Source organism: Mytilus edulis, chromosome 13, assembly GCF_963676685.1.
Source record: "Mytilus edulis chromosome 13, xbMytEdul2.2, whole genome shotgun sequence".
NCBI classification, from domain to species: domain Eukaryota; kingdom Metazoa; phylum Mollusca; class Bivalvia; order Mytilida; family Mytilidae; genus Mytilus; species Mytilus edulis.
In genome coordinates, this window is record NC_092356.1 from 40,520,276 (window position 1) to 40,547,976 (window position 27,701).

General features: G+C 31.1%; 2 protein-coding genes across 17 annotated transcripts in view; one reads left to right on the forward strand and one right to left on the reverse strand.

Annotated features, from left to right (window-relative positions):
• Positions 1–19,905, reverse strand: part of LOC139501783 (rootletin-like) — a 96,616-nt gene extending 76,711 nt beyond the window's left edge. For 3 of the 16 annotated variants that reach the window (XM_071290939.1, XM_071290935.1, XM_071290937.1), the window contains exon 1: positions 11,325–12,327. In XM_071290939.1, coding sequence (XP_071147040.1) covers positions 11,325–12,215 — 891 coding nt within the window. In that variant the 5' untranslated portion in view covers positions 12,216–12,327. Of the gene's footprint in view, positions 1–1,922; positions 2,015–5,841; positions 5,970–11,324; positions 12,443–19,709 lie in introns of those variants that run through there. The other 13 variants (XM_071290942.1, XM_071290941.1, XM_071290940.1 and 10 more) reach the window with 10 other exon arrangements.
• Positions 1,979–27,701, forward strand: part of LOC139501786 (peroxisome biogenesis factor 2-like) — a 34,603-nt gene continuing 8,880 nt past the window's right edge. Inside the window, exons 1-6 of the mRNA XM_071290987.1 lie at positions 1,979–2,139; positions 3,464–3,541; positions 4,678–4,740; positions 24,058–24,252; positions 25,564–25,716; positions 26,618–26,665. Of these exons, the coding sequence (XP_071147088.1) occupies positions 2,044–2,139; positions 3,464–3,541; positions 4,678–4,740; positions 24,058–24,252; positions 25,564–25,716; positions 26,618–26,665 (633 nt within the window). The 5' untranslated portion in view covers positions 1,979–2,043. The remainder of the gene's footprint in view (positions 2,140–3,463; positions 3,542–4,677; positions 4,741–24,057; positions 24,253–25,563; positions 25,717–26,617; positions 26,666–27,701) is intronic.

A 27,701-nucleotide genomic window follows, 5' to 3' on the forward strand; every position in this document is an offset into this window, starting at 1 on the left:
TTGGTTTTAACTGACGTATTTTAAGATGAATTAAGAACAAGCGTTTTCTTTTTTTAATTTTTCTTCATAGACAATGGCGCCAGGCGGAACATCACTAAAATAGTCGAAATGTTCTTACGTACAGTTTTCTGTTAAACCCATTTGCCTCTTCCCTGGGACACTTCCATGAAACGGTGTTTTATTTCGGAGCGGGTAGTAAGGTCTATTTGAATAATTATTACCATATTCAACTAAAAAAAACCTGCTATTGCGGAATTTCCTACAGACAAAAATAACGATCATACATACAGACCTGGGGTAAAGCCTTATGCCCATGCTGAAAATCAGGCAACAGATCCTTAAGAATTTGATAGTATAGTAAAATGGATAAAAATTAAAATATTCGACAGAACGATACGGACGATGCCAACCACAAACACCCGACTACCGAATAACAATGTCCAAAGACAAACATCGATATATACAAGATCCGAATAGCATTCATAAAACCAACAAATGAGCAATTTGCAATCGTACCCCATATTCTTATGTTGATTTATACAGATATACTCCATTATGCTGCCGTCTTGTGACGTTTAAATATGTTTCGCCACACTGCCTATATTACGCGAATTTATACGTTTTGTGATAATGCAAGTTGTTTCTTCATATTGAGCAGAATATCAAAAACTGTAGAAAATGAATTATTAAAAAGTCCACAAATATAAATTGCAAACCGGACTTCGTGGCCTCAACCTTAAACTCTACGAAAGCATATTGTGGCAATATCACCAACAGGGCAAACTTGAATTGAATTCTCAATGTATTTCAGTATATATTTTTCATGTTTTTTCATGGCCTTTTATATTTGACCATATATTTCCTTACGGTATTGGGTTTTCAACTTGTTGACAGCCGTTCGGTTACTTATCATGAATTGCTTTCGTCCACTTCATTTGGACACCGGTGGATAGTTGTCTTATCGGCAATTATACCTTATCTCTTAATTTTTAAACTAGTTTATTAATCGATCGTGTGATATTTTGACTGCGAAAATATTAGATGCAGTTGCAATATACTGACAAATTTATTGTGTTGCGGCATGATTTTTTCCGGCCTTGTTTCTTTTTTCACACCGAAATTTTTTATTTAAAATTAGATTTGCAGCAGGGAATTTTTCAGCAAATTTTGTTCCTCGATCTTTTTTGCGGATAACCGTGGAACGTTCAGTATTGATTAATATTTACGTCAATTTAATTTGCTGTAAACAGTTTAAAAGAAGAAAATAATTTAGGTAGTCTACAAAATGTTTTTGACTGGGACATAACATACTATACATTAGTAAATGCGTCCTAGGTTTTTAATATTAAGACCGTCGAGAGTTCTACATAGGTATATATATTCATAAATTTTAGAAAAAAAATCAAGAATTCGCCTGTACCTTTTTCATACACAGACAGTTTATAAATATATATATTGCTATAAACTTTTCTGGATTAAACTAAATTCTTTTTATATAAGATTATCAATTTTTCGCATCCGAAGCTTATGATCGCTTATAAAAGTATTTCAGTAACATAAGTCTTCAATATCTTTTTTTCTCAATGAATAGGAATTACAATTTTAACAATGAAAAAAGGGGAAAATGTTTTACAAAAGCTATTTCGAAATGATATTTTCAATAGTGTATTTAATGAAATAATGTGTAGCCTTACATATGTATTTATAAATAGAATAAAGCATGTAAAAACTTATCCATTTTCAATCAATAAAAGTAGGCAATTTCAAGTGACATAAAACAGATCAACAACGATATTAAATGGTGGAATAATTTTTATGCAATTGGTTGGTTAATTTTTTGTTTTTAAATTAAATCAATTTTTAATCGCTTTGATTATTATGAACAATAGCTGATTTATAGAATAAAATATAGATTAACTCACCCGTATGAATTTGGTTCGAAGTTAATGTCCTTGAATTGTATAAACAGTTTCACGACAGGCGGCGTTCATAACGAATTCTTCTATGTTATATTAAATTTGATTGGTTTAAAAATTTGATCTAATGAGATTGGGCTTTATGAAATACGTATGGAAGAATGTAAACAATATGGAGGAAAATTCGACAGAAAACTGCACACGTGCACTTCGTGTCAGTCAGGTAATAAGGGAATGACAGTCAATTGTTAACATGAAATCTGAATCTTAATGTCTTTATGTTTCTATAAACTGCATGAACAACAATTAGCTTTTGTTTGTTGGAATGGGAAAGGACCCTCACATAGTGACAGTAATAGTGGGCAGATACTGAGATAGACAATTTTTATTTTAAAATTATGCTATTTACACCCCAAATTAATAAGCATCAAAATAGGGATATCGGTGAATTTTGATGAAATTGTCCAGATTTCAACCAAAGTTAGGCATGTTAGGGTAAGAGTTTCATATGGCATGCCACCATACTAAAAAAAACACAGATATTTAATAAAGCGGGACCAAAGATACCAGAGGGACATCCAAATGCATGGATCGAAAACAAACTGACAATCCATTGCTCAATAAAGAAAAAGACAAACAGAAAAATAATAGTACACAAGACCCAACATAGAAAACTAAAGACTAAGCAACACTAACCCCACAAAAAAACTTGAGGTGATTTCAGGTGCTCAGGAAAGGTAAGCACATCCTACTACACATGTTATTACAAACCCGGTAAATAGTCTAATAATGTACAGTTTATTTTGTGGGGTGCCATATGAGGATAGACATGCCCTTTACCCTGGGGAGACAAACGATCAGTTTTAAGCTTCTGTTATCATCAAATAGGTGAAAATTTTACTGTGATTTGTCAAATTAGCTTTTTCATGATTCATCAGAGGTCTCAGATAATTATTGTATTTAAGAAGTTTTCTTATTTAAGACCAGTCCATCTATAGACAGGAGTTTTTGGATAAACTCATCAGTGAGGTGTCCGGTTATTTGTACCATAGCATACACTCAATTCTTTATATATGTGTTTGGTGACACTGATAGGTGATTAGAATTCAAAACTAATTATAATAGCAACCATCCTTATCACACACATCTTCAAATAGACTGTCCTCATGCAAATTAGAACATAAACTCCGCCCTATCAGTTGAAATAACATTGGTAATACAAGTCTTTGAGATTTTGTTTACCCACTGACAGAGTGGGGACATGGGGATTGTGAGCTTGCTCACAAAGTTTCTTTAATTCGAATAACAAAAATCTTCTTTAAATTAACCACTGTAGCCAAAGTCAGTTAAAAATTCAATATACAGTAGTAGAACATTTCTTAAGAAAGCTTACAGAATAATTATAGTTTGTAGATATTAGGCAGGCCATATGTCAACCAGTTCTGATAATATATTTAAAATATACTATGAAAAATATCTGTATGTTTCTACCTGATGATGATTTGAAGAATCAGTTTCATATTTTTTAATCTTTGTATATATTTTAGTTAGATGCACAAGAGTTAGACAATGAAGTGATTGCTATAATTAAAAACCAGCTGACAAAGTTATTAAAATATCACAAGGTAGGTCTGAAGATAAATATTCAAGAGAGACTGCAATGGTACAAATGTAAATAATTTCTAGTCTAAACACATACATGTAAAGCCTAATTAATTTTTATTATATCTCATGCAGCTTTTCCTTAACAAGCATCATTAGTATAAAGATAAGGACATGTGTTATGCTTGCTAATAAGACAATCATTCTGAAAAAAATTGAAAAAAGTGGAAGTCAGCAATTATAGGCATCCATACTGCCTTCAACAATGAGAAAAACCAACAGTGTATAGTCCGCATTAAAAGGCTCCGAAATGAAAAATATGAAACATTTCTATTGAAAAATCTAATGACCTAATTTATAACAAAATAATTTATGAAAGAAAACAAATATGACAGACATAAACCAACCACAACCACTGATCTACAGGCTCCTGACTTGAGACAGACACAGTGACACACAGAATATTGTGTGGATGGTTAAACATGTTTGAAGGCGCCAACTCTGCCCTGGAGGATGTTAGTTTGGATGGTTAAACATGTTTGAAGGCGCCAACTCTGCCCTGGAGGATATTAGTTTGATTACTGACTGTGTGAATCAAAAAAGAATAGTGGTTATTTCCTGTGAATAGAATAATTAAAGTATGGTCATGTTTACCATGTCATCTGGTACCGTACACAGGTTGGAAAATGGGGTACCTGTGTATTTTGTGTTATCAAGCCTGATAGTTGAAACTTCACAGAATGATTGCACACATACACAAAATGAATTTTTTGAGGAAATAACCCTCAGTCACCGTGGTTATCAAATTTAGGAACTAAAGAATTTCAAGCAAAATTTATAAAAGACAGTTACAATTTTGTGTCATCTCCTATAGTTTTCAACCCAGATCTTTGAAATTTTAGAAACTTTGCAGAAAGATCGCAAATGTATTAGAGTTGTAATAGGATTTTTTCCTATCCTTTTCATAACTTGAAACTGATATTTTTTTATAGAAAATTTAAGCATGGGACCAAATTTGTGTAATCAATTTGCCCTGCAGTTTTTACTCATTGTTTTTTTTCTCATTTTTCTCATTTTATGTACATTGTATATCATTTATATCAAAATGTTCTTTCTATAAGATACATCTAAAATTAATTCTGTATTTTGATATTTTTAGACAAATATTTTAGTCCGATATGATCCAGAAGTTAGTGCATTCCTAAAACTGCTAGTTTGGAAGGTAAGTTAAAAACTTGATGATGAAATATTCTAACCTTATTACTGAGGTGACTTAGTGATAGTGCACAGTGCATATCCCTCCATTAGAAAGATAAATCACCTAATAAGGTCATAGGACATAATGTATTGGGTAAAACGCCAGGTTAATTTTCAGGATTAAGGTCAATGCAAAATGCGGCAATAAAATGTGGTAGTGGAAATCTTTTTTATGTCCCACCTACGATAGTAGAGGGGCATTATGTTTTCTGGTCTGTGCATCCGTCCGTCCGTCCGTTCGTTCATTTGTTCGTTCGTTCGTTCAGGTTAAAGTTTTTGGTCAAGGTAGTTTTTGATTAAGTTGAAGTCCATTCAACTTCAAACTTAGTACACATGTTCCCTATGATATGATCTTTCTAATTAAATTGCCAAATTAGACTTTTGACCCCAATTTCACAGTCCACTGAACATAGAAAATGATAGTGCAAGTTTCAGGTTAAAGTTTTTGGTCAAGGTAGTTTTTGATGAAGTTGAAGTCCAATCAACTTCAAACTTAGTACACATGTTCCCTATGATATGATCTTTCTAATTGAATTGCCAAATTAGACTTTTGACCCAAATTTCACGGTCCACTGAACATAGAAAAGGACAGTGCAAGTTTCAGGTTAAAGTTTTTGGTCAAGGTAGTTTTTGATGAAGTTGAAGTCCAATCAACTTCAAACTTAGTACACATGTTCCCTATGATATGATCTTTCTAATTTAATTGCCAAATTAGACTTTTGACCCCAATTTCACGGTCCACTGAACATAGAAAATGATTATGCGAGTGGGGCATCCGTGTACTATGGACACATTCTTGTTATATCTTATTCTAGAGTAAAAGAGATGCTTTGATTGATTTATATAAAGTTGGTTTTTTTTGCATTGTTATTTTTACATTATATCAACTTATTTTAGATTTTTAGTCAACAGTTGAATATGTTCCTTTCACCATATTTAGCCAGCAATGCAAACTTTTCTATAAAAAATGCATTTATCTGTCTTTCCTTTTAATAAACACTTGTAATTGCATTGTCAGATCAGTAAAAAATGGTGTGTATGTTATTATTCTGAATAAAATACTTACTGCAAAAAGCTCCTTGTTAAAATTCCACTTTCCTTATCACTATGTATTAGATTAAAATGAAAGATTTAAATTACCTTGTGTTGAAGGTATTTTCAATGGATTTCTTATATCTACTTATAACTTTATATAAAGTTATTAAGGAGAAAATTCTATACATAAGGTTGTGTGATCAAATTCATTCTTTGTATCGATAAGCAGATTAGGTGTTTCCTTCAAGCAGTAGGAGAAATTTGCAGATATTGAACTGTCATTTAAAGTCATATGTAATTAGCTTGGCCATGCAATCTAAAAATTCTTTGGGTTATTTATCATTGATTGAGCAGAGAATTTCCCCAGCATGCCCAGTGAGAATATATTTAACCTTAAGGTTTCTTTAATTATATTGGACTTCAATAGTTGAAATCTTTATATAGAACACATTCATGTAGCTTCAGACATTTGTAGTCTGCAAATTATTGTACTGACTGAGTATATCAGGTCACTTGTCTTCTTTTTTAAATCTAGTAAGCTGTGTGCATTATTTCCCAAGTTTAATACTGTTTTTATGTAACTTTATGTCAGTATTTGAAGGGCACCAGTAGTCCTTTAGATGTTTAAATGTGTAACAATATTTTATTAAACAGCCAATTTATCTTATGCAGACAAAATACCTAAAGGCATACTAAACTATAAGCCTGATATCTTTGACAATATTTTTTCTAAAGCAACTGTCTTAAACATTTATCATATTTATTTCATGTTACTTTTTAGACTTGTTCACAATAGGGTTTTTATGATACATTCAGTCTTTATTTGTCCTCATTGTTGAAGGCTGTATGGTGACCTGCTGTTGTTAATTTCTGTGTCATTTGATCTCTTATGGAGAGTTTTCTCTTTGGCAAAAATACCACATCTTCTTATTTTTATATTTATCAAACAAGATATACCTAAAGAATCTGTCTAAATAGAACCCCTTAAATTTAAGATTTTGATTGGTCAGGACAAATGTGCAGTCATTGAAGTTTTGATGCAATAATCTAGAGATTTTTGATCCTTTCATTATCTTCTGACATAGAGGGTTGCTGCTACAAGAAAGCTGTCCTAGTGGTAAAGTTAAACTCAGAACTTTGAAAGTTTAATTATGCCTTTATGATTTATTGACCATTATGGAATATCTGTTTCACAGATGTCCAGGGATATGTTTCACTTGTCATGGCAACAAACCCAACCTATTTTCCTTGATTGTTACATCACCTAATTAGCAGATAAGACTTATTCACAGTTTTTACTTACAATGGGCAAAAAGATGGATTATACATATGAAGTAGGATCTGCTTACCCTTCTGGAGTACCTTAGATTATCCTTTGGTGAGGGATTCTGCTTGCTCAAACTTGTTTGGTAGACTGTTGATTGGCTTTTTAAACATTTTTTTCTTAGACTTGTGAATTTTGATTGTTTTTTTAGTATCTTGTGTCATTTTTTTACAAGAGAACAGTCAATGTTGAAACCATTCAGACACTTTCCTGGTTTATCCAAGGATTGGTTCAGAAACGTATTACAGTGCAATATATTTTGCAAAAAAACAAACCATATACTCTTATCATTTTTAATGTTAAAGTTCCCATGTACATGATGGCAAACCAGTAAAAAAACAAATACATAGCTTGATTTTTGAGTCAAGTTTGCATCAACTGGTAAATGTTCAGTTTTGGTTTTAAGTGATTATGATATTACATTTTAAGTTGAAAGAACAAAATGTACAGAAACATGTGTCCTCATGGTTTGCATTAGTGTTATTTATGGAAAGAAAATTACATTTTTTGTTTTCTTAAGTTGAATTTAAAATTTGTTTGACCTTTCAGTACTTCATTTAATGCAGTTGTCTCCCCTTAACCCTAAAATATTTTAATAAAACAAAATACCATATTATTTTGTAACAGCTTTGAGTTCTCTGTCACAAACTTTGCAAAATCTGCTATCTTGATTTATCCACTATATGAAGGAACATTAATTACTGCAGGACGTTTAATTTATATCAGACTTTATTTGTCATAAAGTTTAATATTCAGATTACGGTTAATGTAATTAATTACTTTGGAAATCTTCTAATAAAGAAACATTTTCAACAACAAATCGAAAATTTTGAAGTTCAAATTATGAAAATAACTTTTCATGCAATATGATTCAAAGGGGCAGTCAATTAAATTTGTTTGAGCAAGATTTTATAATAGCTCAGTAGGTATTAATTTCTTAATCCAGGTGTGGACAATTTAGAGGTTAGATCTAAACAAGATCTGCCGATTAATTATCAAATAGATCAGTTAAATAATGTATATTCAATTGATCTGCTAAGTCTGATTTTTTATTATTCATTTTTTTCATATCAAACTTTAATTATCATAGGAAAATGTGTTTTGAATATCAGATTGAAAGACGTTTTATGAGCCGTTATTAATGTTAAAAGATAGGTGAATTGTTATGCAATTTGTAGTAAAAAAGTTTGAACATATTCCAAGTTTTAATTTATATGTCAGACATAACCTTAAATGGGTAAAATCTTTACAAGGCTATATTAAACATAGATAAATATTAAGCCAAATTTGCATAAAACATGTTTGAAAAGTTATAGAAAAATACAATGAATGTTTTGATTATTATTGACAGAGCTATTGATAGATATTTGAATGAAAGTGACTTTTCATCGCTAGTTTAATTGAAGGGGGGGGAGGTGGGGGGTTCTTGGATAAAGTTTCAAATCAATCGTAAAAAAAAAATAAAAAAATAATGATCTTTGTTCTGAATTGTTTGATCAGTGTTTGTAATTGCAAAGCACCCCAGAAAGTGTTTCACAAGTATATAGTGAAGTGATTTAAACGTGATCAGTTACTGATGATTTGCAAATGATGTAACCATCAATTCTTGTGATATTTGTTTGTAACAGAGTTTTTAATTGGACAATATCACATATTTTGAGGCAGTTGAATCCCAATTTGTTGTGCTTGAACGGTCTGCCTATTAGGAGACAAAAGTTCTTATCTTTACAAATACATTAAATTGCCACGTTTAAGTAGTGGGTCTCATCAGGTGGGTTCTGATCACGGATCCCGCTTACTGTTTTGTCAGATTCCCATATCCCGCTTACACTATGCAATTTTATTTGCATGTCCCACAAGACTTCATTTCCCGTTTTCAAGGTACAATGATTTTACTTTCACGTGTCATGCTTACAAAAAGTCGGCAATCCCGTGTCACGCTTAGATCCCAATGAGACCCACTAAGTAGCTTTAGCTGAATTATAAGAATGTGATTTGATAATTTTCAACATCAGTATAATAAATAATTGTCTAATATCTGTATTTGCAATATGCCACAGCTATTTCAAGATTGAAGTTGGCAAGTTATTCCATAATTTTACAAATGGATGAGACAGCAACCCATAATCAAAAAGCAAAGAGACATTTGGAGTTTCTTTGACCTTCAGCAATAGACAAATGTGTACTTACTTTTATCAAGCTCTAGTTGCTTCAATGTAATTTAAATAGAATTGTGTTGTGATTGCCAATGAGACAACTATCCAACAGAATCCAAATGGATTGGATTTAAGTAATTATAAAATATAGGACACTTTACAGCCTTGTCCAGAAAAGTTTTGACTTTATTAATTATATAATTATTTCTGATCTGTTTGGGTAAACAATTAACTTCTAGAATTTCTAAGTTGTTAACACGTACATGGGGAAAAAGAAGAATTTGCTAGCCACTTCATTATTCAAAATTGCATTCATTAAATGACTCCTTTTAGTCTTAATTCTCGTTCACCGATAAATGCAATATTTACTTCTCTCTTTAAACAATAAAACAGACGTTAAATGGATCATCAAGTTAATATAACAAAATAAACATTTGATCCAATATCAATATTTGTTTCAGCTAGTTAAACATAACAAATAATGTATAGTACATTACAATATGGTGATAAAAACTTATGTTTTGTGTCAAAGTCGGATTAAATTCTTTTCTATGTTTAAGACATACTATATTTAGATCCTTTGAAGAAAAAATCTTCCAAATTTCAACTTTGACATGCACATTTTATAATAAACTATCTACTTTTAAAAGCAGATGTTTTATTGAACAAATATACAGGTCTAAGTTTTCAAAGAAAGAGTAATATGAGAGAATATTTAATAATTTGAGATCTAGACATGCAAATTATAGATAATGAATGTTAGGACTTCGTAGACTGAGTTTATCCTGTTGGAGTTCTTAGATTTTCTTCCCCCAAGATGGTCTATGAAATAAATCTGGTTGCCCTTATTACTATTTCTATTGAAAAATACCAAAATTTTACCACCATTTTTCAAACTCTGACTGTGCAAGAAATCTTGCAATTACATGTTTGGATAAGTCATTTGGTAGTTAGAAGAAGATTGTGTATTGATTCACCTTTTCTCAGTGAATAATAATATTCTAAGAATTGTCTTTCTGAAGCAAAAAAAAAATATTAGATAATTGAGCAACAAAATTTAAATATAGAGAAAAGCTAGCAACACTGCTGTTTGTTTTGTTGACATGAAATCAGATGCATAAAAGTTGTATTGACTACAGTTAGATTCTGCCTTGCTCTCAATTTTATTTCTTATTGCAGATCTTTTATGTTTGGGTTTATGGGAAGGTATATTGATTAAAGTTAAGAACCGGATGGTAGTTAATCAGGTGAAAACCTTGAGGTTCTTCATTCTAATTGGAAATCATTATTATTGTACTTTAATGCCTGCATTTGATTACTTGAAGGAATTATGAAATTGAATAAAAAAGTCAGCATATTTTGAGCGACTGGTTCTTTCAGGTGTGTCTTCTTATCTGAATACTTCATATTGATTAACAGTCTAATGATATGCCATTCATTCTCGGAACTAACTGGTTTATTTTGTCAGCATTTTGTCAAAGGAAATTTGAACAGCATACAAGTTCACCCAACTAAAGGCAGTCATCCTTTGTTGATACTCATTGCTGACCTCCATGGCAATTAGGCTTACTGTATTGATGGGATGCTTTTTTTTTGTGTTTACCCAGCATCTTCATTGTTTACCTATAAACTTGGTATTTTCTTTCTTTATCACCACTACAGATCTTTCTTGATGAAAACCAAAATCTTAAGAAATTTTAAACATTTCAAATCCTTTCATTTTCTTTGAAAAATGAGCAGAATTTAAGAAATACAAGTACATTATATAACTAAACAGGTATGATTCACGTATGAAGCATTAATCCCAAACCTTCAGCATAATCTCTAGGTAAATAAATATATGAGAGGAGTAAATGTGAATAATTCCTGTAACATCCACTTTCAAGTAAATGATATTTTTTTTTAAATTTTGCCACATTGGTTATGTGTGCCATGGTTAACCAATTTAATTGTTTATTAGATGAAAGGATTCAATGCCTTCTCATGGAAAGTGTACTTTATTATGAAGCCCTGTTTATTGGTAGAATCACCTACCTTGCTGTCTTCCTCATCAGGATATAAGTCATCTCTGTCAGTAGCATAGGTGGGTTGCTGACGAAATGAGACAGGCAGACTTGTTTGGTATGTTGTGTAAGGATGGTGATCTCTACTGGACAAGAGTTGTTGGTAACCAGTATCTCTTGTCATTGGTTTAGCATAGACAGGTTCTCTTACGGGAGGGTAAGTTCTAGGACGAGTGTATTTAGATCGTAAAGAGTCAAACCGAGAGGCATGCTGGTCAGATGGTTTACTAGTGACATTCTCATAAGTATGATTTAGTCTTTGCAATGCGGCACTGACATCAGTGAAAATGTCACTGACATCTGACGAGCCGTCATCCCTATACCCTTGCATAAGGTCATCACTGTCAGCTGATTTCTTTAGTTTAGAGGGTACATCTTCAAAGCTTTCCTCATCACTAACACTACCAATGTTATCATCATCATCTTCATCACCTCCATCAGATTTATCATCTCCGTCAGCTTGATCTGGAAGCTCTTCATACACTACTTCCTCAGTTCTATCTCCACTGAAAGAAATTGGAGATTTTTCAGGCAAAGAATAAAAAAGTTCACTGTCAATGGATTGGTATGACTGATCACTTTGCCTTGGTTCACTAGGTACAGAATAAAAATCTTCATGCACTGGAGATTGTACTGTGTCTGTGACCTCTGACCTCTCTATCACTTCCTCTTCCTGTTCAACTGGTGCCCCTGTATCTACATCTGTTTCTTGGCTAGGTGGTGTTCTTGGTGATGGTTCACCAGCTACACCACTATCACTTTTTGCCATAGACACATTTTCATACTGACCACTATCCTGTTCAAGCATTGTTCCATTTCCACTACTGGTATCCTGTTTTTGGTCCCCATTCTCACTATCCATGTTTGATGCTAATTGTTTTTCAATACTCCTTGAAACTAGCTATCATCAGTTAAATGTCTATAATTTTTCATTCATGAAAAGATAGTAGTAAAGTTATGAGAATATTTCCTTATGAGTAGAGTTGAAATTCTTTTTTGGGACAGTCACAGTAGTATTCACATGGGGCACCCAGTCGTGTCTTTTTTGAAACTTGAATCACATGGCCAATAGCCAAATAAAAAGTTCCCTTTAAACAATACACACAGTCCTATTAGTTATTTTTTATCAGACCGATAATACACAACAATATTTATTGATTTAAAGTAATATCGAGTGATTGTGGGTACCTGCAGGGTTTAGATCTATACCTGTTTTATACCTGCCATTTAATTATTAGATAGGTGGATTAGATAAAAACACCTGGTGGGGGGGGGGGGGGGGGTACATTAAAAACAACTATCAGCATGATAATATTAACCCTCAGCAATTATCATTTATGAATAATCAAATTGCAGAGCAAAGAGAATCATTTGAAATTAAAACAGTAAAATTGAGAAAGGAAATGGGGAATGTGTCAAAGCGACAACCAGACCATAGAGCAGACAACAGCCAACCACTCATGTTTTTTTCATGTCGTACATTTATATGCATTATGTGAGAATTTTTATATATAAGGGTAATGTTTTTTTATTTGTAAAATGGTAAATAAAAATGACTGGTTTTTTAGTCACTCTCCAAACATATTTGTCTGTTCAAATAACACCTTTTGGCTTTGGCAAAGAGAAGATTTATTGTTGATCTCAGTGAGACATTTTCAAGTCCAACAATATAAAGTTACCAAACTTGGATATATAGTGGTTACAAGACTGCTTTAGACAAGGAATAAACTGCCTCAAAGATACAACATAATATAGATTTCCTGGAGTCTGAGAGCTTTTAGTATAAAGTTAATCTGGCATTCACTTTTATAACTTTGACTCAGATGTTAAAAAGATTTGATCAAATGTCATAGCACAATATCATGATTATAAAACATAGGACAAATGAATTTTTTTGAACAGATTTTAGATTCAATAATTAAACTTATTATTAATGTTGCATACTTGTAGAAATGAACTGCAACATAAACTATATAGAATTGTATTGCCCTGCTCAATTTACAAATTGGGGTAGGTGAGAACATATTGTATGAAATGAAGTGATAAAGTGTACCCGTTCTGACCTTAAAAATACAAAAAAAAAGTGTTATGTTGAATTTAAGTTTTCAATATTCCAGATTACATCTAACCTTGAAAAAAGAATTAAAGGTAAACAATAACTTATGAAAAAAAACATCTTTGATGGACTAAAGTTTATATAGGTCTTAGATTGAACATATGAATTTCTTTTGAAGTTGTTTTGTGAATCAGATTGACTTAGATCTTTATTCCCAATAATTTATTGTAGATAAAGTGCATGTATTTTCTTTAATCAATCCAGTTTATATTGTGGTAGAAATTTATGATATATGTACATGTAGTTGAATTTTGGCAAACCTATGCGAACATTTAAATAACTTGTTCAGCAAAGATAAAAATTGCACAAGATTTTTAAAATGACATAAAAATTGAAAGGCTATTAAGAATTAATGAATTAGAAACATTTAATAGTAAGATTATGTTTATGGGCTTACACAGTTTTGTTATAGTTTATTGTTAAAGATTTGAAAGGTTACATTACATGAAGTTATATTAACTAGAAATATGGTATGCAAAGTTGCTTGGCTGAGCAACTTTCTCTAAGAGTCTGAAACATCCTTTCTGACATTTTCATTTAATCATGATACAATAGAAAGATCATAGTGATAATATTAATAGTTCTCGTCTAACTGACTTGCATTGATGTAGCAAGATTACTGTAAGTTTAGAAATTATAGCAATGTTTTTATTGTTGCAAAAAAAAAAATGCAACAGGGTTATAAACGCAATAATATAAACTTGCATTTTGAAAGTTTTTATATGAATTAAACAGGATTTTTCTCAATATCGCAAAAAATAAAATCGCATGTAGTCTTAAATGACAAAATAATTTTTCAGTTTGATTGTTGTTAATCACATTTTCAGTCTTACTTCTGATTAATTAAGTTATTATGAATGGATGGATTGGTGTTTAATGTCCAGTGGCAAATATAACATACATATCTGTATAGGAACATGTTAATCTAATATGATTATGTACTAGACACACATGTCTATAGTCAGATTTTTAATGTAGGTAAATTCATGCAGGTAGAAATTTCACCACATTCTCAATTTCTGACTCAAGGCTAAAATGTGGCAAATATCATTTTGAGCCAATTCATTTTGACCAGATTAAAGATTGATTGCCATCTACGGAATTTAAGCTTTAAAATGTCAAATACAAAGTCTCAAATTGTTTTTAGATATATACACATTGATATAGTTCAAGATATTTTGTTCTTCATACTGAGTTGAAAAGTTTTGTGTTTATTATAGGCATGCTTTTTATCTTGTCCAAATCATGAGCAAGATCAGTCTCCTTAATGTTTGAATTGTAACAACTACTAAGATATGCCTGAAATGAATTGTAACAACTACTAAGATATGCATGAAATGAATTGTAACAACTACTAAGATATGCCTGAAATGAATTGTAACAACTACTAAGATATGCCTGAAATAAGTCTAAAGCAGGTCAATAGTATATAGTTTTTACTTTCAATTAATACCAGCTTCTTGACAAGTTCTGATATATTTGTGTTGCATTAAGGTGATAGGGAATTTTATACAGGACAAAGCCTCCTAAAAATATAGTGAAAGGTACAATTATTGAAAATAAAATGTTCAGAGTTTTTGTTTTATTTAAATTAGTCTTTCAATAACATTATTTTTATATCCACGTCTGCCTGTACTATGTATAATACATGTCTACTGTTGATGTATCTACTTTTATGCATAAGATATAGATTTCAGCTACACACACATTGTAAAATGTCAGATGTTTTATCAAATAGAAGAAAAAATAAAAACAATATTTACAAAAGTCTCAAAAAGTTTTAAACTATACACAAATATTATATTTACTGAAGACCAAGGAGGATTTTTGTATTAGGCTTTGACAGTTTGAAGAATTAAGATATTTTACTTCACAATAAAATAAATATTTCCAAAATGCTAAATGAAAATAAATGGATTTAGCTTTTGACAATATACATATTTACTTTTTGAATTCAAGCACTTACTTTTAAATTCAGACATTCATTAATTGGAACTATCTACTTTATTTATTTGATTAAGGGTAATATTATTAATCGTCACGATATTAGCCTAACACCTGGTAAAATATATAAATAGACGTGTGATAGTCAACGATAAACAACATGAACAAATTTTTTAGTCGGTCATTTCTCTTTAATAATTTGTGAAATGAGAAATGGGCCTTAAAGTGTTTTGAGAAATTATGACAAATGAGTTTATACATGTAGCACAAACTCTTTGCTTACCAACAAATGTGTTTAATGTATTAGAAAATAAAATAAAGAACTGAAGATAAAATTAATGTCACCCAGGTCACTTTAGCTTTTAAGATGAATTAAAAGGTTAACTTAGTAATTTGTTTTGAAGTATATAGGAAAGAAGGTAATAGTAACAAATATTTGGCCTTTTAGTCCATTTCCAAAATAGGATCATTTTTCAAATGCTTAACAAATAAATTTTGAGAGGTTTAAAGTAAACTTTTATGTAAAATATATTTAAAATATTAAGTTGTATTAGCTCAAGTCTTGATAATACTTCATCTATTTCATCTTCAAATTACTTTGTTGCTAATTTCCATTTTTAGCTCGTACCCTGGTATATAAAAATGTATCAAATTCTCTCTGAATAATTTATAGAATTTCTAGTATTTTAGTACTAATGCATTATGTAGCCATGTTATTATACCCCATGCATTGAAATTGGTTATGGTATTATATTTTTGTTTCTGTCTGCATGTATGCTCATCCTTCAGTCTGGTTGTCTGTTATTACTTTGTTGTTGTCTTGTTATTTTGGTAGCCTCGGTGGCCGAGTGGTCTAAGTAGTTCTACTACTGTAATCACTAGCCTGTCGACACTGATGTTGTAAGTTTGAACCACACTTGTGCGGGTGCACTTGATTCCAATCTTAATTGACTAGGATTGTCAGTTTTCCTATGGAAGGTCTGTGGTTTTCTACTTGCATTCAGGCTTCCTCCACCAATAAAAACTAGCCGCCACATAAATAGCTCAAAAGTGGCGTTATATCAACAACAATCAATCAATCAATTTTGTTATTTTTTTGTTGGATCCCTTTGAAATTTGAATGAGCTAACTCCAAATTTTAATCTTTCAAAGTAAATTGTTTTTTTACGAACACAGAATGCTTAATATAGGTGTGCTCATCTGATGATAACAAATGGCGGCAGCATTAACTTTCTCATCTTCCCTAGCCAAAGGTTATAATCCACTCCCCTCCCCTGTGGAGAGGAGGGGAGTAAATTCTAATCCTTGGCTAGAAAAGATGTAACTCTCTGTATTAAGCTTTATGCTTCAGATGAAAGAAGACCCTATAACGGTCCATTCCTTGTATAAAGATGCCTTAGGTATAAGACAGATTCCCTCTGTCATATGTAAATTGGCAATTATCCTTGACCACATTTTAAGCAACTGCAATCTCATCTTTCCTAGCCAAGGGTTATAATCCACTCCCCCTCCCCTGTGGAGAGGAGGGGAGTGAATTCTAATCCTTGGCTAGCAAAGATGTAACTCTCTGTATTAAGCTTTATGCTTCAGATGAAAGAAGACCCTATAACGGTCCATTCCTTGTATAAAGATGCCTTAGGTATAAGACAGATTCCCTCTGTCATATGTAAATTGGCAATTATCCTTGACCACATTTTAAGCAACTGCAACACTGTCACATACATAGCTAAGTTTGCTATAAAGGATCCTAGCAAGATATATAAATGTCCATCATACAGGGATCATCTGACCTTGACCTCATTTCATGGATCACTGATCAAGTTTAAATTTTCCTGATTATAGGCCTGGTCTGTTTCTCATGTTTGTAAGCAGTAGGTCAACTATATTTGGTGTATGAAATGATTCTGAGGAATATATGTTTGTCTGACAGATTTTTTTTACCATGACCTCATTTTCATGGTTCATTTGTCAGCAAAATGCAGGCAAGACATTTAAGGTTGTGTTGAGTCTGATGTATTTGACTGATTTTAAAAGAGAAACTACAAGTTCTGAGGTAGATGTTGTGACTATTTGTTAAGACTTTCATTTCTTATTAATTTAATTCATACGAGTTAACAGACCTTTACATGCATATATATTTGTTAAAAAAATAAATAAAACTATAGATTATAGGTTCTTGGAATAGTTTTCCTGTATTCACATAATTAGGAAAACCAGAATTTAATCAGTAGGTATTTAAGGTGTAAATCAGAAATTGCAATTCATTGTTGACAAAATCAATAGTATCAAATCAACAGGAATTAAATGTGATCCTACATTGTTTCTGCAAGTCTAAGCAGTGTGAAGTCATGCAGTTATTGCACTTATTATAGTATTACGATATCGTAATTTATGAGCATACCTATGGAGATTTTGTTGCAAGTTTAAATTGTGATCAACCCCACATACACTTTCTATTGTCAAAAGAATTGCATACATGTGCAAATCCATTGTTCTCAAGTTAAGCATTACTAATTTGATTTTACATTTGATTTGAAAGAAATACTTGTACAAAGTTACTATATGACTGTCAAAAGGAGACAATTTATTTTCACAGAATATTTTGTTTATCTGCATGGTTAAAGAGATTGTTTTTTATAAAAATTTAATTAGTTATCTTATAATGCAGTAGCGGATCCAGCCATTTTAAAAAGGGGGGGTTCCCAACCCAGAGTAAAGGGGGGGTTCCAACTATATGCTCCCATTCAAATGCATTGATCAGCCAAAAAAAAAGGGGGGTTCCAACCCCCGGAACCCCCCTGGATCCGGCACTGTAATGTTGCAAAAAATAGCTATGAAAGTTACAAGTGTCTCAAAATACAGCATAAAAGGAAATTAACATGTGCATATTTTGATATGCAGCTTAGGAAAAGTTATATATATCTTTAAAAAAGATGTATTAAGTTAACAAAAAAATCCATGAAGGTGAAATACTTGATATGGGAAAAATGTAGCAGAAAGTGTAAGATTAACCAATTTGATGCAATTTGAGCAAGAGTTATTTCCAATTTGTTGCCATGTTGGAGGGTACATGTACTACCTTCTTCATAAATCAGGCAAATTTCGATTTATTATAATGGCTGCTAGAGTTCAGAAAAAAGTTATTTTTTGATAAATATTTTTTGGTTTTGCTTAATTTGTTGGTATAATCTAGTAAATATGTTGTTTAAGACTTGTTTATACCATGTTTTTATTAGGTAAATCAATTAAGAAAATAAACCATTTACACTTCCAAATGGCAGCTAAAGGAGATAAACTCAAATTCATATTACATCATATTGAAATCTATCTATTCACCAATTCAAGGCACAATTTGGTGATTGGGTGCATTTATATTGAAGGTTCAATCAGATAATATAAACACTTTTGTAAGTCTATGATCTCTTTTCAAACACAAAAAGTAAACAAATATTTTAGAAAAATCGTGCTCTCGACCCAGTTTATATATTGTAGTATAAAGCATCAATGATGTAATAAATCAGACATTTGCACTAAATATCTGAAGGCTTATTTATCAAGAAAAAGCTTATTAAAGATCAATATGTTATTGTCATATTGTATATCCATGGAATTGATATAATGTTGAATAGCCTTAAGTGTGTATAATCAATGTTAGTACAAAAAAGTAGGGAATTTTCTTTTCGAGCACATTTTATCATAGTACAAATGCACTTTAAAAGGACATTATACATGTTATAGTTTTATTGAAAATACACACTAAATCTATTATTGCCTACAATATAGAGTATATCTATACTATTAGATGAGAAGACCTTATTTTGTGTATCAGTTCTCTCCCTTCCACAATAAATTAATCATTTAGCATTAAATGTGTCCTAAAGGTACCACACATATTCACATTCCGTTTGAGTTATATTGGGAGAAAAACGAGATATTGTTTCCATCATCGAACAAACTTTTATTTCATAGCCAAGACTTTTGTTTATGATTATTTTAAATTACACATAATTTTCATAGGTTCTTGTGGGGAGAGGACCTTTTTTTCATATTAAAGTCAAATGGAGTTGCATGGGAGACTGCAGCAACATTTAATACAGGTATAAAAGGAAAAAAAAAAGATTTGCCATTGATAAAAACTCTTCAAAAATAAGTTACATTTAGGCTGACAGTTTGGTGTGCTACCTGAATATTGATGTGATGTCTTGTTCATGTTACTCTGTATTATACCTACTGGTAGTGAAGATTTTAAAAGAGACCAGTGAATCATATGTTTTTTTTTGGGTATTTTGAACTTACCCCACTGGCAGCTGACCTCTGTGAACTTGACATTGAAGAAAAAGAAGTATGAATTTCTTCATCTATTGATGTACTGTGTGATTGTGAGTCACCATGGTAGTATCCAGAATCTTTAAAGAGTCGTTCAGTGCTACCCCCTTCACCACTGCCTTTCAGGCTCATCCTTGTTGAAGTGTTGACAATGAAATCACAAAACAATATGCAAATAACACACTGTTCAAGCCTTTTTGTCTCCTATGTCTATTGATGTGAAAATTATTATGAATTTCCGTTTGAAATTTTAGTCCATCATGCAATGACTATCATGCAATATTGTATTTGTGTAATAATTGATGATTTTAATTAAACCGCATTAGTTTAATTATCATGACAATGTATTTGGTACAGTGGGAGATTTTAAATATTTAAATAATCAAGTTCTAACAAGATAAATTAAATGAACTAATTGCATAGGAGACAAAAGAAGGGTTTTCAAACTTCAATTAATACACATTGCTACATAGGCAATTCAAATATTTGTTGATAGTTAAATATTTCAAAAGTATAGTTTTGTTCGAGACCAAATTGAATAGTCTTTTGTAATATTATACTGTACCCTTAGTACTGACGAACACTACAAACAAATGCTGTGGTATTGATATTATACCAAATTTGTTGTTGAAGTCAATCGAAAAAGATATTCATGTGGAAAATATTCGATCATCTTCATTTGAAAATTGAATGTTACAGTCTGAACTGACCTCTAAGTCTTATTAGTATTTAAAAGTACTTAGTAATTTGAAAGTCTGAATATAGGGGAGACATAAGGAAAACAGCATATATCAACTCCTGAAACTCTTTGATAAGGTCACGTTTCAAACCTTTTGAGTTAAAACAGGTCTTATTGGGCCAGCTACATTTTCATATGACAGGTTACTATAGAAATACAAGTTGACTTTAAAAATAGAAATGTAGAATGTATTCATCTTTTTGTTAATGAGACAGCAATCATCAAAATAACCCAAAGACATCTAGAGGACAACATGCATGCACAGAGGAAGATTTAGGGGGAGGGGTACAGGCTCCCTTTTGTAGGGAAACATTTGGTTGCTTAGTTAGCCCTATAGAAATATTTTGGATCCACCACTGATGCATCCTCCAATAATGGACAAGTGCCGATATAATTATACAATACATGTATGTCAAGCCCTAAACCATCTCGAGTCCCAAAAAGTTGTGAATAAATTAAACGGATTTTGTACTATCAACCCAATTTTTGATAGAAGATATTTATAGAGTTTCCCATCATGTCTTCTTATGTTGAAACCTGAAAATATTATTTGCTTGGCCTGTTGATTTGATCATTATGTGTTGACATCAGTGCACCACTGTTAAATATTGTTTGTATGAAAAGGTCTTGTTAGTGATGGACCATTTAATTTATTTGGACTTTAAAGTTTGTATACCTCTGACCACCAACAAATAATAGATAAGATGACATTGTTTCTTCTATTAGATTAAATTGGTTTATATATTTGATGGTATAGATGGTTTTAAAAAAATCTAAATCTATTAATGTATTAAATTGAACACCCCATAATAATTTTTTTTATATAAATGGTCTCTTAGTGACTCTCCTCACCAGGAATATGAATAATTTCAATAAATACGAAATAAATAAATTATTTAAGGAATGACAGTGAGTGTAATATTTTTTCTGTCTATTCGAAATATTGATATAAAAAATGTGGTGCACACTGAATAATGCATGTAGCAGGTTATTTAACAGTGTGCACCACATTTTTTATGTCAATATTTCAAATAGACAGAAAAAATATTACAGTCATTTCTTATAATTTAATTCTAAATTCCATTTAAACCGTAAAAAACCACAAAAAAAAGTTGATGACGTCACGGTCACATGACTAAATTATGTCTATAGGCTGGTTTCAAAATAATGTCAGCCAATCAGAAGATGCGTTACATCAAAAATTAAATTATTCCAAATTGTAGATAAAATTTTGCTTATTTTACTTTAGACTTTTCTGCCTTATTGACCTTATTGGTAATTGGATATGCTGTTGTGTCACCTTATTTGACATTTTGATAAAATCACACCTTTTTCATTATTTCAACTCAACCATATGATTTGTTTATGATTAATTTAATTTCATTAATAAAGTGATATTTTGCATGCATAAACATACATGGCATAACTAATCATCCATGAAAGAAATATAATTATTAACCTGTAACACCAATGATGTCTGAAACCAAGCTGAAAGACAAGTTTGCTTCAAAAATATGCCTTTACTATTATTACTGTGAAAGATAGTTTCAAAAGTGTTTTACTACTGCAATTTCAAGTTAATGCTTCATTTTCTAGAAGCATAACTATATTTCCTTTTCGATACAAGTTTATTTCATAGTTTTTACACAATACTTTTGGTTGATTTTTTCTTCATGTATGACATGTATATATGGTTACTTTTGAAGGGATGGTAATATCTGTTTAAAAGATAATCTTTAAAGTCATAAGAAACCTCAAATTAAAAAAATATAATGCATATGTTTTTTATAACTCAATGAATACTTTTCATTATAAAACTTATGAACATATACATTTTTCTGAAGAAAATTCTTTAATTTGTTCATATTTAGAATAAGTTTACTTTATTTTTAATTGCTTCCTTCCAGGAAGCAATTCCCTGACATATTTTCTGTATGCAAAGTGACCTCAGTGTGACCCATCTCGTAAAAATCCGGTGATCGAAATACGCATGAATGTCCTTAAAATAAACTATTATCTGATTGTACATGTAAAAACATGTGCTCAATATCCATGTTTTTTTGTTGTTTGTTGACAAACAGGTGACAATCGTTCAACTTTGGCTTCTAAACACGAACTTTAATTACCTGCCATATTTTCACAACAACACTGACCGATTGAAAAAAAATTGACGATTATACGAAGTTTATGCGAAAGAAATGATAAAATTGTGCACAGAAGACTAAGTTTATGATGTTTGTATGCATTGGTTCAAGAATTGGAATAATATTATTTTTCACCAGTCACTCTTTTATTATGACTTTAAACATAGAGGTATACAAATGGTTTAAGAGGCCTCGTGTGTACCAAATTAATATTTCTTACATTTTGGTTAATGTACATATTAGGCTATTTGTATTGTCATTAATTTACTTATCTCTTATTGTCAAATTTTCTTATTCTCTTTTGATTTCATTTTAAATGGATAATTACTCAGCTTTTCATTATATTAAAGTGAAATCCTTACAATAGAGTTCTATGCATATTGGTTACATGCATACAACTTCGGTAATTTGAATAAGCCACAGTTTTCTTAAAATTTTATTCAACACTTTTAACAATCAATTTAAGTTACTTTTTTCTGTCACATGATCATTTTAAACTACAGTAAATTGATCTGAAAAGAATAGAATGATTTGGTAAACAAAGAAGCACTGATACATAGATACAGTTTGAGATTTTAAATGGCCCCTTAGGAGTGTGTTAGTGTTTCTAATTTTTAAGGTCTTAGAAACATGGCTCAGTAAAACTAAACACTGTATAAGCATGCTGCTCCTCTTATTCGCTGGAAAAACATGTATTTTCTGTTTCTCTTCTAAGCATGCAGTACTTAGGAGCAAATTGGTATTTGCTCTTTATCTTCAAAGCAAATTGCAGCATTTGGTAGAATATTGTAATCTGGTGCTTCTGGTGTGAAAATGGTAGCTGAATTAGCCTGGCTGTCTTATTATGCAATCTAATTTCTATATAACCTCTTTTTTTATATTGTTTGGTTTAATTAGCTAGTAGTAAGATGATACTTATGAATTTGTAGTGACTCATTTGAAATATACTTTTTTTTTGGCACAATTATTTTTGTGAGTCATATAAAAAAAAATGCTGGCTTTGTTTTTCACAAAAACGATAATAATCCTTTTCATTCTTCTCAGTATGGTTGTGGTTTATAGCAAGTAAACCTTTGCATGTTTGCATTTGTTAATTACTGTAAAGGAATCATAAATATTTCTTTCAAAGTGTTTTAAATATTTTAACGATAAAGTGAAGTTTATATAAAAGGGTTATGTTGTAATTATGATGTCTATGAGAGACCATATTTTTGCTCAGTTACATTGAGGCAAGTTATTGAAGTATTTCCTACATTGATTACAAAGTTTCCAACTCAAAAATTGAACTCATATATATACAAGGAGGCTGAAATTTCCTTTACCTTCACATATATATATATTCACTGAAAATATAGACTTTTCTTATGATGATATATAATAAGATGGCATGATATTGACAGATTTAGCCCCTAAATTTTGGCATTTCATATTTCAGTTTTCTGTTTTGGTCCACAACTCAACTGTAGGACAGAATATTCTTAACCTTAAGTACCTTAGCAACAGAGGTGAAACATGGATGACCAAAAGACAAAGAATTTTATATGCTGCAATTTTGATTGGATTGCCATGGTTAAAAGAAAGACTGAGTGATGTTCTCAAAGTCATTGGTCTAATGGAAATAAGGTCAAAGGTAAATACTGGTACCGGTACTTGCTGTAATATAAACTTGTTTTTCGTTTATTTTTTTTTTTTTTTTTTTTTTTTTTTTTTTTTTTTTTTTTTTTTTTTTTTTTTACATAAATAAGGCCGTTAGTTTTCTCGTTTGAATTGTTTTACATTGTCTTATTGGGGCCTTTTATAGCTGACTATGTGGTATGGGCTTTGCTCATTGTTGAAGGCCGTACGGTGACCTATATTTGTTAATGTCTGTGTCATTTTGGTCTTTTGTGGATAGTTGTCTCATTGGCAATCATACCACATCTTCTTTTTTATATTTATTTATTAATTATGCAGCAGTCTAAATCATAGCATCAATGATAAGTGATACATGTATTGTAAGAAGGTGCTCAAAATCCAATAATTCATTGAGAAAGTTTATAATTCAGCACATGCAATGTTATAGAAAAAAAGTTTTATCAGTGATTGACTAAATGTTAATTGTTTTGACTCATGCAAACAATTGTTTGAGGTATGCAAAAATAACCTGTCTGTCTTCATGTCAAGCAACTATTAATGGGTAGGATGTATAATGATGATATAACACATTTGTAGTACACCACCTGAGAAATCGCATAATGGTCCAACATGTTAAAGAGGTGTAACTTTTGTGAGCTCAATCACAGTTCTAGTTTTAACATAATACTTTTTCTTATGTGTTGTCATAATGACATGATCATGTTTGTAATCTATATACAAATTCCAGTTTGTTTCTGATATTTAAACATTGATTTATTTATTTCAGAAACATTGCCTGCATGCTCCAACCAAAAACTCTTAATGCATCTTTTGATTAAAAACTTTTTCATCTTTTTCAAAAAGAATCAGCTATTCTTAAAAATTGGTATTGTCAGAATTTAAAAAAAAAGGCCATGTATGCAGCAGTAATTTATCATCAGCTGTTGGAAGACAAACTATCAAAGGGACCTAATTCATGCAGCCATTTGTTAATGAATCATGCTGATATATAGAACAGTTTCATTTGAGAAAGTACTTTTATTTGTTGATTCGATTTTCCTAATTTGACAAGTTTCAAAAAACAAATAAAAGCATATTTTCCATTTGGGTCACTTTATAAGTTCTAGTAAGTAGTTCTAATTTGCTGAAAAATCCTACAGAATTTTGGACTGACCATCATGCTTTATGTCTGTGAAAAAAACAAAGAGACTCAACTCTTAAATCAATGACAAAAAAAGGAGTCTGCTATTCTCTGATTGAAAAAAAATAAATCACAGTATGTTTAAATATGTACAATTATATATTATATGTTTTTAAAATATTTTAGGTAGAGAAGTTAATAGAATGGACTGACATTAGTTTAAAGATTGCTGCATTGGTCAATTTCTTGGTGTTCCTACAAAAAGGAGTTTACCATTCTTTGGTTGAGAGAGTACTTGGTATACAACCAGTGTTTCCAGATAAACAAGACATTAGACAAGTAAATATTATTCTTCTTATTATGTATTCTTATGTAACTTTATTTTCTAGTAACAAGCTGCCTGAATTATATTGAAATGTTGGCTGATATAACTTTATAAACTTAAAGAAAGGGGGGTAATCAAAAATTATTAAGAACATCTCAAATTTAAAATGACCAAATCAACAAAAGTTTCCTATGTTCTGTTTAAATGGCTGTTTTATATCTGATGTAAAGACAAAGGACAAGGTACGATAAGCAACCGTTTTGGACCCCCTATTTTCTTATTTTTCAAATTTGGAAAGCTACTTATCATGTTAAATTTTTTCCTGAGGTTTGAAGTTTATTTGGATGAACTTCAAAACCATCAATTTCAGACACTGGGTGTGATGAAGGGGGTAAAACTTCCGTTATTATTCAAATATTGTATTCACTGTGAAGGTGTTTCGTACAACAAATTTTTAGTTTTTAACTGCCTGCACCAACGTGACCCAGGATTTTTTTTTATTCCATTCATGTCATTATCACTGTTTTTGCTGTGTAAATCGCCATAATTTTCTTCGGGTCACGTAGGTCCATGCAAATAAACATTACACAATAAACATCAAAGACCGAAAATGGTTATTTTCCTACTTTTGGTGTTTTTTATGCCCTTTACCCCTCTCACCTCACCCAGTTGATGAATTTAATGGTTTTGAAGTTCATTCAAACAAAATTTAACCTCAGGGAAAATTTTAAAGTGAAAAGTAACTCTCAAAAATTAAATTTGAAAATGAGAAAATAGAGGGCCAAACGGGCTTATCGTATCTTGTCCTTTAGTTATCATTGTTAATAAATGTATAGATGAAAATGTTTGGTGTTAGGCATCCAGGCCTTTAAGAGCCTCAAATTTATTCATCAAGGTTGTTTTGTTTATTTCCAGGTAAGCTTTGAATTCATGACAAGAGAATTATTATGGCATGGATTTTCTGTAAGTATTACCAAACAAGTTACATATGTAAAAATGATTATTTTAGAATACTTTCAATACTGTGGATTCATGTGAATAGGAAAAAATATATTTTCATTGGTATTTCATTTTTTGTGGTTTTTGCCAAAGCCTTCATACAAACGTATTGAAAATGTGTGCTTCTTTTAATATTTCAATTTATGGTTAAACGTAACCCACAAAAATCCCCCCCAAAAATGGTAGATGTATCCTATGAATGATAATGTATATAAAAATAAGGCGACTTGGTATGACTGCCAATGAGACAACAATCCACCCAAATTCAGAACAAGTGGATGGAAGCAATTATACAATTATAGGCAAAAGTACCTTCAACAATGAGAAAAAAACATGTACCGGTACATTATAGTCGGCTATAAAAAGCCCTTCCATGAAAAAGTGAAACAATTCAAACGAGAAAGCTATAAATGGCCTAAAAAAGCCCTTCCATGAAAAAGTGAAACAATTCAAACGAGAAAGCTAATGGCCTAATTTATAACAAAACAATTTATGAAAACAAATTTAATTGACATGAACCAAAGACACCCACTGAACTACAGGCTCTTAATTGGAACAGGCACATACAGAGTATGGCTGGGTAAACATGTTTGAGTGCTCAACCCTCCCCTAACCTGGGATAGTGGTGCAACAGTACAACATAAGAACAAGCTATAAAATTAGTAGCAATTGCTTTTACATTTGTACTACTTGAAGTATTGGTATGTGGAACATAAAACAACTTTCATAAAAACAATAGATACCAAACTACAAAATAAGAGTACTCACAGTTATCCACAGTACCAATTTCCAAAAGCAAAGAATCAAATAGCTTATAAAGTAGTTAAAGGAATCTTATGTTCAGTGGTTGTCGTCTGTTTATGTGGTTCATAAGTGTTTCTTGTTTTTTATATAGATAAGACCGTTGGTTTTCCAATTTGAATAGTTTTACACTAGTAATTTTTGGGGCTCTTTATAGCTTGCTGTTCAGTGTGAGCCTAGGCTCCCTGTTGAAGACCGT